Source organism: Trachypithecus francoisi, unplaced genomic scaffold (genome assembly GCF_009764315.1).
Source record: "Trachypithecus francoisi isolate TF-2019V2 unplaced genomic scaffold, Tfra_2.0 Lachesis_group17, whole genome shotgun sequence".
In the NCBI taxonomy this organism is placed as follows: Eukaryota; Metazoa; Chordata; class Mammalia; order Primates; family Cercopithecidae; genus Trachypithecus; species Trachypithecus francoisi.
In genome coordinates this window covers 64,053,822-64,066,814 of record NW_022681462.1, presented here as the reverse complement: position 1 = coordinate 64,066,814, position 12,993 = coordinate 64,053,822, and the positions used below count along the sequence as shown (strand labels likewise).

Sequence of the window (12,993 nt, the reverse complement as noted above, 5' to 3'; positions counted from 1 at the left end):
ATATTTCATATAGGTGAGTTTAATGGATTATGTTCCAAAAATTTGTTTTAAATGTTCTGGATTGTGTGTGTGTGTGTGTATAATATTGTGCCCTTATGTGTGCCCTTAAAATCAAATACTATCACAGCTTAGAAATGAATTTAACTCTCAATTTACAAGAGAAGTTAGTCACAACTTATAAAGACCCTTTATTTCAAAAATGTGTTTAATAGTTTGCTGTTTGGATTTTTTTTTTCATTAAAAGAAATACATGTGCTTACGTCTACCTGCCAATTAAAAAAAATACACAGTGGTCAAGTTCCTAAAACAATACATTTAACCCTTAATTGTACCTGAAGCATGATCCTGAAGAAGTAACCACCATGGATAACCATATTTCTCTAGAAAAAGGCTTTACCTGTTGGTGGGATGCCAACAACATATTTCCCCCACCCACTCCCCCGCCCCAAGCAGCTGATTTCTAGGGAGGGGAGGCTCCAGTAATTTGAAAATTGAGGAAGAGAAGTGACAAGCAGGAAGAAGTGGACAGAGCAGTTTCCCTGCTGCCCACCTGATTTATGCAGAAATGACATCTCCTCTCACATTTCCCCCCAATCTCTTTTCCCTAAAAGAAGAAAGGGATGGCCGGGCATGGTGGCTCACATCTGTAATCCCAGCACTTTGGGAGGCCGAGGTGGGTGGATCACGAGATCAGGATCTGGTCAAAAAAAAAAAAAGAAAATGATGTTGGCAAAGCACAGGAGTATCTGAGATTACAGGCGCCTGCCACCACGCCCAGCTAATTTTTTTTTTTTTTTTCGAGACAGAATCTTTCTCTGTCACCCAGGGTGGAGTGCAGTGGTGCCATCTCGGCTCACTGTAAGCTCCACCTCCCGGGTTCACGCCATTCTCCTGCCTCAGCCTCCTAAGTAGCTGGGACTACAGGCTCCCGCCACCTTGCCCCACTAATTTTTTGTATTTTTAGTAGAGACGGGGTTTCACCATGTTGGTCAGGCTAGTCTCCTGACTTCAGATGATCTGTCCACCTTGGCCTCCCAAAGTGCTGGGATTACAGGCATGAGCCACCGTGCCCGGCCTGCCAACATCATTTTCTAATAAACAGGGTGGAGGTGGGAGGGGAAGGGCATCTCTTTCTGAATGTGCTGCTAGGTTATATTGTGGTTTTATGAAAATCGAATTACTCTTCTTTAACAGTGGCAGTGGCAAGAGAAGGCTAATTCCCTCTCTCACTATGTGGCTCTAATGAATTCCCAGGAGTTCCTAGGAACTGAATATTGGGTAATACCAGAGGAAATGGCTTAGATGTTACTAACTTCTTGAGTTTCTGGAAAATGCTATCAAACTCCAATAAGAGTTGCCTTTTATGAGAGAAAAGTTAACAGAAAGTGTAACCTTAGAAAAGCTTGTGGAGAGTTCTTAGGTTTTGGATCATGTACAGATTATAAGATGTTCCCCTCAGGGATAGGGTATCATCAACACTGCTTTCATGTTCTGACTATTCTACCGAAACTTCTTCACATGAGGTTGTCACTGACCACTTAACTGCCAAGTCCAGCAGACCCCAAATGGTCCAACTGTCTGCTGGGTGATATCTCAAACTCACCATGTCCTCTAAACCTGCTTCTCCTGCTCTGTGCCCCTCAAAATTGGTTAAGAGGATCACCAGTTCATCAATCAAGAAAGAAACATTGACTTTTCTCCCTCTTACCAATGTCTTACTCTCTACTGCCTAGTAATTGTATTAGATAGAACTCTTTTTGCTGTAAATTCCAAAATTCAACTTGAACCGGCTTAGACAAAAATGAGAAGTTGTATTACAAGGATATTAGGATGTCTCATATAATCAAAGAGTAAGCTGAACAACCAAGCCATAAGAAAGGTGAGGACACAGGTAAGCCTTAGGGACAACTAGAACCATGAGACATATGCCAGCACTTTCTCTTCATATTGATGTGTATCTGCTGCTGTGTGCTCACTAACTACAAAATAATTCATTTAGCACAAAATGTGCTAATTTCCTCTAGAGGTAGAGTGATTTGCTTTTCCCAATTCTAGTTTGAAAAATTTCAGGGAAGGACTGTGATTAACCCAGTTCATGTTAGGGGTTTACTCTGAACCACCCCAAATGTACTCATCATTAGGAGAATGCTTGAGTAAATTATGAAAAATCTATGTAGTGAAATATTCTGCAACCATCAAAGTTATGTTTATGATGCATTTTTAAAATTTGATATGGTGCATTTTAAAAATTTGATATGGGGAAATACATGTTAAAATCAGGATGTTAATTAACTTTACAATTAATCTCAACTTTGTAAGGAAAAAGATTAGAATGAAACATATCAAATGTATTTCCAAAATACCTAACAATGATTACTTCTGGCTTATGCTTATTTTATCCTCTTAATTTTCTGTGCATACCTTTTTTCCCCTACAATTAGCTTACATAACTTTGAAAACAAGAGGAAAAATTTCAAACTCTGCCTGTCACTTTCCTAGCTATTGTTAATAGCTTCCACATGGTCTTTAGATGCCAAAGCATCTTTCACGCAGCTGCAAAAAATTATCTCATGAAACTCATGTCTAATCATGGCACACTCCTATTTTTAAACCCTATTTGGTTTCTCATAACCAACACAGTAAAGTTTAGACTATAGTATCCTTCACAGTAGCCCCATCTACCTGCCCAGTTTGCTCTTCCGCTGTAGCTCCACCAGGCACTTTATATGATCTCACCCCAAACTATTCAGTTTCCCAGATACATCCTGCACACGCCTTTACCCTTCTGCACTGTTGCTCATTCCATCCAGAAAGATTGTCTCCTTCTCCTTCCATTCTTACCTTAAGAACAATCTTCATCTACCCAGGAAGGTCACTTTCTTTGCCCAAGTATGAAGGCCTCAAGAAGAATGAGGGAAGAAAGGGGAACTCACCTGCTCAGTCAGACCAACTGAATCAACCCTGAATTAGTGCTGCTGATCAGGGCCCAGCCAGATCACCTGCACTTTCCTTGTTACCAAGCCCTCCTTCAAACACCTCTCCCAGTTATTCAAACAAGTGTACTTTTGAAGTGCTAGTACTGAGTACTGTGCCCAGTACATAGCAAGCACTTGGCAAAAATGTTAGCTGTCGTTATTGCTATCAATATCAGCAGGGTTTCCTAACTAGCATGCAAAAGTATTCTGAAGTTCTAGAACCCAAATCATTACAATTCATTATAATCTGTCCCATATCAGTTTGTGAGCTTAAAGGCTGGCTTAGCACCAGGCTATAGCTGCTGATTCAATGACAGATGTATAAGCCTCCTTTGAAAAAATCATCCTTTCTTCGGTGAGCTCTACTCCCATTAATTCCCTTCCTATGTGCAACTTAGTGTTCTTTATATCTCCAAAATATACCTAGATGTTGGGAGGATTTTGTTCCTAATGACTTTATCTGAAATAAACACCCTTTTATCAACCATCAGCCTGGTTTCCAGGAATGTGTTCCTTGTGTTTCTTTGTTCAAAGTTACTGAGCAGCAGCTTATCACACAATAATAACAAGCATTAAGCAGTTATAATGTGTCAGACACACACATAAGTTATGTTTTACCTATATTTATCTCATTTAAGATTCACAATCTTTCCCACTTTACAGGATCAGAAATCCAATGATTTACCCGACGTGGCAATGTGGCAACTTAGCCAGCGTGGCCGAGTCGGGACTTGAACCTAGGTCCATCTCGCTCCAAAGCCCATAGCCTTGAACACCACACCATAGAAATCAAGCCAAATAGCAGAGGATTGGAGGGAGGGTATCCCCTTCAAATATTCAGGGCGTCTTAGGCTAGAAAGCCTAGGTCTACTCAGCATTCAACACAGACCAAATACTATCAGTGCCATAAATGTTTCACCATCTCCTTCAGGCATAATTAGTCACTTGCCCTCATGCAATTTTTGTACCTCTATACAATAGCTTAGATCACTCACCTCCTTGGGTGCTTATAATTAGCAGAGTATGTCTTTCTTAAAGATAGCGATCTTTTCTTACTCATCTCTTTATTCCTTATTCTGTGTAGCATACAGCCTTGCATATTCAGTGATTGTTACTTATTTCAGTGTTCGTTATTTATTTGGACACTCCTGGAGATCTATAAAGAGACCACAAAGTTCCAAAAGAAAATAATCTACATTCATAAAGTAAACGAAGTATATAGGAGATGCACTTGCTTCATTAATTTTTAATAAATACACAATGTGCTATTGAATAAAACTTGAAACAACTAAGCATCTAGAAAGTTGGAAAATATTAAAATTACATGCCTTATTTTAAATTTTAAAGTCCGAATGTTCCTTGCTTCTAGTAAATTACTAGAAAACAGTTCAAGAGATTGTTACTCCTCTATTCCTAAAGCATGGCGGTTGGGAAGAAAAAAGTGAAAGATGGGAGAGAGCAAAAACCCCTGGCATATAGTTGATACTCAGTAAAAAAAATTTTAAAATAAAAGAACACTTCCAGCCCAGAAATAATTGCTTTTAGATCCCAGGTTTGTAACCCCTTATCATCTCGATCTAGGAGGTAACAAGGGGTTACTAACTTGGGATCTAAAAGCAATCCTAAGGCTTGAGGCTGAGACTGAGACGGAACAAGACTCCTGAGAACTACATTTCCCATGATGCCCCTCTCCCCCAACGCAACCGCGGCCGCGACGTAGCTCCCATGGCAACCCAGAAGGCCTCACTCACAGACTCCTTGCGGAGCTCGCCGCCCGATTCGTGGCTGGGCCCTACTCCGAGCCCGTGACGTTTGCGGCAGCCCGGCCGCGATGTCCAGGTATTCCCTGAAGTCGGCTTGCGAGGCAAAGGCTGCTGAGAGTATTCCTGGCGAGAGGAAGCCCAGGCGGGACCAGCTGTTGGAAGACTGAGGGGGTGGCCTCCCGGGTCTGCATGGTCGGGGACCTAGGAACCAGCCTTGAGCATAAAGATTCTGCCGCAAACAGAAAAGAAAGTTCCCTAGGTAGAAAAGTAAGAGATTTGGAAAGATCAGCAACTCCACCCATTGAATGATTGAATAAAAGTTTCTTGCAGGCCAGAGAGTGCTTCCGGAGCAGGGCTTTCGGCGATGAGCTAGACCGCAAAGCCTCCTCTGCCCAGGGGCCTCCCCTCCTGTTGCGGGGATTCGCAGTAATAAGCAAGGGGAAACTTGGAAGGCATTGTGGAAAGTGTAACATCACATTGAAGGGGGAAAACGGGAGAGGGTTTGTAAATTATATTCTAGCTCTTCAATTCTATGATATTCATTTTAATTACCCATTCTCAAGATATTCCTAAACCTTCTCTCAGCAATTTATAAGCACGTCGGGGAGAGGGGTCAGGGAGTGCATCACAGAGCAGGATAAATCTTTTTCTCTCCTTGGGATAGTGTGGAAAATTGTCAGCTTTCCATCACGGGATAATTGGTTACAGTTGTAAAGCTATGGTTATACTTAGGATTTCCGCAGGTGACATGGCTGACTGCAGCGCCTCGGTCTCTCCTCTCTGCTGGGTATTTGGAAAACAGATCCTCACGTTTTGAAAGGATGTTGTGTAAATGAAGAGCAAACAGGCCCAAACTGAGTTCTGAAGGCTCACCTGTGAAATAAATGCATGAATTTTAGTGCAAACATTTAAGGACTCCTGTTTTGACCCTTTTTCTTTATTCCTGGTTCTTGAATAGTAGTAATTACAAGCCCTCAATAATTTTTGTAATTGTATAGGCCATGCCCTAAACTAAATACATATTTTAACAATTATGACAATCCTATAAAACTGGCATTCTTTTTTATTGCCATTTTAGCGATAGAGAAACCATTGAGCCTGGGGAATAGTACAGAGGATTGCATATATTAGGTTCTCAATAAATATTTGTTTAATTAATAAAGGAATGAAGGACTTAAAGAGGTTAGGTAATTTTCCCAAGTTCACATACATAGGAAGTAGCAGAATCAGGCTAGGACCCATCAGGTCTTGCCCATGGTTAGTTTTTAGTTTAATATTCCATTTTCACTTAGGCTTTAATTCATATATATATGATTTTATTGTGTAAAGTTATATATCTGTGTAAAGAAATGAATGAAAGGATGGTTTTCAAAATGTTTGTGGTTTTAGGGTTTTTTTTTTCCTTTATACTTTTTTTTTTTTTTTTTTTTGAGACAAAGCCTTGCTGTGTCACCCAGGCTGGAGTGCAGTGATGTGATCATGCTCGCTGCAGCCTCGACCTCCGGGTCTCAGGCAGTCCTCCTGCCTCAGCGTCCCTAGTAGCTGGGACCACGAGTGCATGTCACCACACCCAGCTAATTTCTTTCTTTCTTTTTTTTTTTTTTTGAGACAGAGTCTTGCTCTGTTGCCCAGGCTGGAGTGCAGTGGCACGATCTTGGCTCACTACAACATCCACCTCCCGGGTTCAAGTGATTCTCATGCCTCAGCCTCCTGAGTAGCTGGAATTACAGACACCTACCACCATACCTGGCTAATTTTTTTTTTTTTTTTTGTATTTTTAGTAGAGATGGGGTTTTACCATGTTGGCCAGGCTGGTCTTGAACTCCTGACCTCAAGTGATCCAACCACCATGGCCTCCTAAAGTGCTGGGATTACAGGTGTGAACCACTGCTCCCAGCCTCAGTCAATTTTTTTTGTTTGTTTTCTTTTCTTTTTTTATACTTTAAGTTCTACGGTACATGTGCACAATGTGCAGGTTTGTTACATATGTATACATGTGCCATGTTGGTTTGCTGCACCCATTAATTCATCATTTACATTAGGTATTTATCCTAATGCTATTCGTCCCCCATGCTAATTTATTATTATTATTATTATTATTATTATTATTATTATTATTTGTAGAGATGGGGTCTCCCCATATTGCCTGGGCTGATCTCAAGTGATCCTCCTGCCTCAGCCTCCCATATACTTTTATATTAAAAAAAAAAAAGATTTTTTACCCCAAAACATAATTTAAAAAACAAAAAAGAAATGTTTCAGGGAGGAAAGATTATTTGATACACTGGTTTTGTACTTTTCCCATCTGCCTAGGTGACTTAAATGTTTGTGGTTTTCAAGTTGTACGTTCCCAAAAGTCATTGTACTTCCATGTGTGTCTGAGAAGCTAACACACACAGCTATGAACCTTAGGGGAAGCCCCAAATAAGACAGCCTCAAATCCTGGCGATAAAGGCTCTGCTTATCAATTTCAGCATTTTTCAAAGAACTAGTTCAAAGCAACAAAAGAAAAACAAAATCATAGAATGACTAATCCTCAGATGTTTTACCAGATTATTGTTCCTCAGAAAATAATGTTCATTTGTTTCATAAATTATACTGAAGTAAAATTTCTCTGAGCTTGAAATAAATATTTGAAAGAATTCTTTTTCCCTCAATTTTGTTTTTTCTGCCTCTCATGTAGTGAAACTCTCTGGGAAATTGCAAAAGCTGAAGTGGAAAAAAGAGGAACTAATGGAAGTGAAGGTGATGGAGCTGAAATTGGAGAAAAATCTGTTTTCTTCATTGGCAGTAAAAATGGGGTAATGCTTTCTTTTTTTCAATTATTGTGATGATTTAACAACCATTGGTAAAACATCTTTTAATACTTCGATTAAAATGTAGATACTTCAACACTTTAACCAGATGACCAATCTGGTTTAGCATGAATTAGAAAGTGCTTGTTATTAATCTAGGAAAAACTATAATAGTAAACAAAATTTTAGAAAAATATATTTAAACTATTTTTTATTTCATGATTTGAAAATATTCAGATCTTCTACCATAATTGAGTATAAAATCTAGGATTCATTTAAATATCTAAGTCAGTCTCTAAATCAGTAAGTCAGTATCTTAATATTTTATATTTTAGATTGTTACTTTACTTTTAGAAATCTCATTAAAGGAATAATTGAACTATGTCAATGATATTTGTTACAGGGTTATTAATTATTTTGAAAAATGTGGGGAAAATATGGCAGCATTTCCATTGGGCCTCTGATTGGTAGGAAGAGACCCTCCCCACTTGCTATAAGTCTCTGTTTTCCTTCACCAAGCATACAGAAGGGCTTGGAAGTGGCCACACAGAGCAGGAACGTATGCATCATATCTTCATGCAACTTTGCCTGGCCAACAAAGTTCCTGCCAGAAAGGCAAAATGGCTGGTGACAGAAAAAGGTCAAGACTTGCCAGATACAAGATGCTGAAATTCATGTAGTGCCCTAGCTCATTTCTGTGTGGGTTTCAAATTCCTGTTCATTTTCTGTGCTACATGCTTCTACTTAAGTGCACTGACAAATACGAAGCTTTCAGAAACTAAACTCTGCATCAGCAAGGTTACATGTTCACTGGGCAACATCAGTGTCCAGGCAGCCTGAGCACCCATCTTGTCTCCAGATGAGTCCCAGAAGGCCCTCCCCGCACAACTGGACACCCTTCATTGGGGGGTTTTATATACGACATTAAGATCACATTTATTGGGAGAAATACTTACACAACCATGAAAAAGGTTTTAATGATATAAGAATATAATCTGAATTGAAAAAGCAGGACATAAATGTCATACATGATATGATCCCAATTATACAAATATGTAAATAAAAAGTCTAATAAAAGTTAGAAATATGGATAGTAAAAGTTTAATCACTTAATGTTTTTATTTTGTTTTTAATTTCTTTATTTTCCAGAGTTTTCATATTGGCCCAGTTTTTAAAATTCAAACTTAATTCTTTAAAATAAAATTATCATAGAGCATTTCTATTTTAAAATTTTAATCCAACTATATAAGTATATAGTATATAACGCATGTTATTTCTTTTTTTTGAGACAGGGTCTTGCTCTGGTTGCCCAGGCTGGAGTGCAGTGGCGCGATCTCGGTGCGCTGCAGCTTTGACTTCCCTGGCTCAGGTGATTTTCCCTCAAGCAGCTGGGATTACAGGCATGCGCCACCATGCCCGGCTAATTTTTCGTATTTTTAATAGAGATGGGGTTTCACTACATTGCCCAGGCTGATCACGAACTCCTGGACTCAAGCAATCGCCCATCTCAGCCTCCCAGAGTGCTGGGATTACAGGCATGAGCCACCGTGCCCAGCTATGTGTTATTCCATGAGTTTACTATTATGATGCGTGTGATTTTCATATTAGGCGTAGTACTTAACAGTTTCCTACATTTTATCTTACTCTGCCATGTAGGTACATACATGGATTTAAATGAGTAAATAACTAGTACTAGTCTTATGGTACAAATAAATTTCTATTACAGCAAACATTCTGTACACAGAATATTAGACAGAATGGCTTATACTAATGGTACTGATTACTGACTCCAGCATACAAATGCTCACATACAAAATATACTAGTATCCTCTTAGCGCTCTCTGTAACAATTATTCTTAACTCCTTTGTAGTCATGATACCTGGTTTTTGTCTTGTTTTATTTGTTTTTTTGTTACTTGTGAAACCACCCCTTTTTCTTGATGGCAATATGCGGCATATACAAGCTGTTTTTCATTTTTAGTAACAAAAGTAATTTTGTGTCTGATGATTTAGGAACTCCCTTAAGATATCTAAAACTTTTGAGGATATTGTTCTTTAAAAAGTATGTGATTCTGCTGAGTGCGGTAGCTAATGCTTGTAATCCCAGGACTTTTGGGAGGTTGAGGCAGATGGATTGCTTGAGCCCAGGAGTTCGAGACCAACCTGGGCAACATGGCAAAACCCAGTGTCTACAAATATAAAAATAAAAAAATTAGCCAGGTGCGGTGGCACTCACCTGTATGTAGTCCCAGCTACTCGGAAGGCTGAGGCAAGAGGATCACTTGAGCCCAGGAGGTGAAGGCTGCGGTGTGCCACTGTGATTCTGCCACTGCACTCTAGCCTGGGCAACAGAGGGAGACCTTGTTTCAAAAAAGAAAGAAAAAAGTATCTGATTCAGCTTCATGGAGAACATTATTTTGGAAGATAAAGAGAAGCAATTAATGCTTCTGTTGTTCATTTAATAGTAATCACCCTTTACCAAAGAAGCCAGCTGTCCTGCTGCCTTATCTTTTCTCCTTCCAACCAGCTGTTCATCCATTCGGTTGACAATGAACGAACATCTTTTATTTCTAAGCATCCTGCTAGACACTGTGGAAACAGGAATGAAAGGCATTCTCTACTGGGAAGGAACTTGTGTATCAGGACTTGTACACCAACAATGACAATACCATGAGACAAATGCTGTGGTGGAAAAAGAGAGGGCACTTTACTCATCCCAGAAAGTTGGGAGACTAGGAAATCCTCCTGAAGAGAGTGATGGCTAAAGCTTGAAGGGCGAGAAGTAAGGAAAGAGAAGTAATTCAGTTGAAGAGTGTGGAGTATTCTAAGATGATCGAGAAAAATGTATGAAACAGATATTCCAACAAATGGGAGAGAGATCATACTAGAGGAATGTAATAGCATTGCCAGTCATTGTTGACTGCCATTTTCATGATGGGTGTTAGTTTGATACTAATCTGCCCAGTGTACATGGATTTTCTCCAGCATCACTCACTTGCATGGGTGCAGGCACGGAGGAGGAAGGTGATTACCTGGGGCTGTCTTTGCTGGCTGGGTGCAATGCAAAGTGAGGAGCTCAGGGCATGGATGATATTTACCAGAGATGATTGTGATGATAAACTATGGGCTCTGAGATGGAAAAGGAGAAAAGCGAAGGTAGGAAGAGGCTGATGGAGTAGGAGCGACTGTTGGTTGGGGGAAGAGGGGTATCAATGGACATTTGAGACCTTTCACTAAGGCCAAGGAATTATTACTGTGGGGATTCCTGAAGTAGTGGTTAGAGAATGTGTTGTTTGTATGTGTGATTTTGGAAGCAGTGCAGTTTCCAGTGAAACTGGAAAGCTTCAAGATATAACCTTGGAAGTGACCGTGGCAGAAATAGAGTGAGGGAAAAGGCCTCCATTGGGAGGCAAATGCACTGAGAGGTCCGGATGTCAGGTGGATTGCCAAGACCCATGTGGGTGTGAAGAAGATTCATGACAGTAGCTGAGAAGGCAAGGGAGATTATGAGCCAAAAGAGATGACAGCAACCCTGGTGGTAAACTGATATGAGCCTCTGAGGTTTTTGCAAGAGGAGGGAGGTAGAGTAGTTGTTTGTAGGTGGCGCTGGGGAACAAGGAGGACCCTAAAGTATGTGAGGTAGTGAGAATAAATAGCCTCATTTAACAAGGCTGCAGAAGAAGGGGTCCAAGGGAAGTCATATTTTAGTTAAGGCCAACAGGTGGAGAGAATATTCTGAAAAGGCTGAGATATCGGGGAGTTTGCCAGTCATGGAGTTGAAATCATAGAGTGGAAGGATTTTAGAGGAAGGGAGGACAGAAGGGAATTATTGGGCAAGATTAAGGGATGTGTAGAGAGTTAGGAAATTCAGAGTTCCAGGGATAATGGGTCAGAGGAGAGGGCTGGACCTCTGGGGTGATTGAGGCAATGGGAGGGAAGATGGGATTCATTTTGATGGTCTCTAAACGAACTCGTACTAGGTCAATGTTTCTTGAATTAGGAAACCTACAAGACTATGGTGACATTCTCAGGGGACTACAGTATACTAATGAATTTTTAAATCTTGGGTTGTAATTTTGATGGTAATCTTAAACTTGATTTCAATTCCCAGATTAGTTTATGTTAATTTGGAATTGTTACCATATAGTACTATACATTTATATGAAATTATAATAAAAGTGATTTAAGGCCAGGCATGGTGGCTCAAGCCTATAATCCCAGCACCTTGGGAGGCCAAGGTGTTCAAGACCAGCCTGGCCAACATAGTGAAACCCCATCTCTGCTAAAAATACAAAAAATTAGCTGCACGTGGTGGTGCGTACTGGTAATCCCAACTACTCCAGAGGCTAAGGCACTTGAACCCAGAGGGGGAGGTTGCAGTAAGCTGAGATGGCGCCACTGCACTCCAGCCTAAGCAGCAGAGGGAGACTCTGTCTCAAAAAAAAAAAAAAGAAGAAGAAGAAGGAGGAGTGATTTAAATCAATTTGAGGAAATTGGCTAGATATTATTTAAAATTCCTTCCAATTCTTATTCTACTTTCTTGTAGAGTACATTACTTTTTAGGTAATGTAGCCCTTATTAATTTAAAACTTTTACAGCATACTACATATGATACAAGTTAAGTGTAGGAAAATTAGAAAATCCTGATTTTTCTTCTTTTTTTTTTGTTTTGAGATAGAGTCTCGCTCTGTTGCCCAGACTCGAGTGCAGTGGCATGATCTCAGCTCACTGCAAGCTCCGCCTCCCGGGTTCACGCCATTCTCCTGCCTCAGCCTCCAGAGTAGCTGGGACTACAGGTGCCAGCCATCATGCCCGGCTAATTTTTTTGTATTTTCAGTAGAGATGGGTTTCACCATGTTAGCCAGGATCTCCTGACCTCGTGATCCACCCATCTTGGCCTTCCAAAGTGTTGGGATAACAGGCGTGAGCCACCACGCCTGGCAGAAAATCCTGATTTTCTTAAAAACATTAATTACCTGCAAATCCATCAGCTAGAAATAATCATTATTAACATAGTGATATCCCTCTACATTTATTTGTGTGTTTCTTTCTCTGTGTGTGTGTGTGTGTGTGTGTGTGTGTACTTTAAGGAAGCAGGAAAAGTATTTTTTAATTGAAAACAGAGTCATGCTGATCTATTATGAATGTCTTACTATGTCAGTAAGTATATTTCTACATTGTTATTCCTAATAGCCATATATTATTCTATTATATGGATTACCATAATTAATTTAGCCAGTCCCCTAACTGGGGACATGTAGGTTCTTTTTAGTTTTTCAGTTTGATGTAACACTAGCCAATAAATATCCTTCAATAATATACATTTTTATATTGTACAATTCCAGTTATTTTTTAATATATCTCATTACAAAAAATTTATTCAATTTGATCATATTCCAGATATAATGTGGAGTAATTATCTTTTTTTGTCAAAAACTATGGGTTTTTTAGTAAAAACAA

At 39.8% G+C, this 12,993-nt stretch overlaps 1 protein-coding gene and 1 long non-coding RNA gene across 3 annotated transcripts in view; one reads left to right on the top strand and one right to left on the bottom strand.

Annotated features, from left to right (window-relative positions):
* Nucleotides 1-238: 238 nt before the first annotated feature.
* On the bottom strand, nucleotides 239-5,000 carry LOC117062391. Its single transcript, XR_004428347.1, has 3 exons — nucleotides 4,727-5,000; nucleotides 3,971-4,131; nucleotides 239-697 (listed from the first exon to the last, which is right to left on the bottom strand). It is a non-coding gene; the product is annotated as an uncharacterized LOC117062391 (long non-coding RNA).
* DYNC2LI1 (dynein cytoplasmic 2 light intermediate chain 1) overlaps nucleotides 4,673-12,993 on the top strand; it is a 38,712-nt gene continuing 30,391 nt past the window's right edge. Inside the window, exons 1-2 of one of the 2 annotated variants that reach the window (XM_033175855.1) lie at nucleotides 4,673-4,814; nucleotides 7,422-7,539. In XM_033175855.1, coding sequence (XP_033031746.1) covers nucleotides 4,807-4,814; nucleotides 7,422-7,539 — 126 coding nt within the window. In that variant the 5' untranslated portion in view covers nucleotides 4,673-4,806. Of the gene's footprint in view, nucleotides 4,815-7,421; nucleotides 7,540-12,641; nucleotides 12,694-12,993 lie in introns of those variants that run through there. The other variant, XM_033175856.1, reaches the window with a different exon arrangement.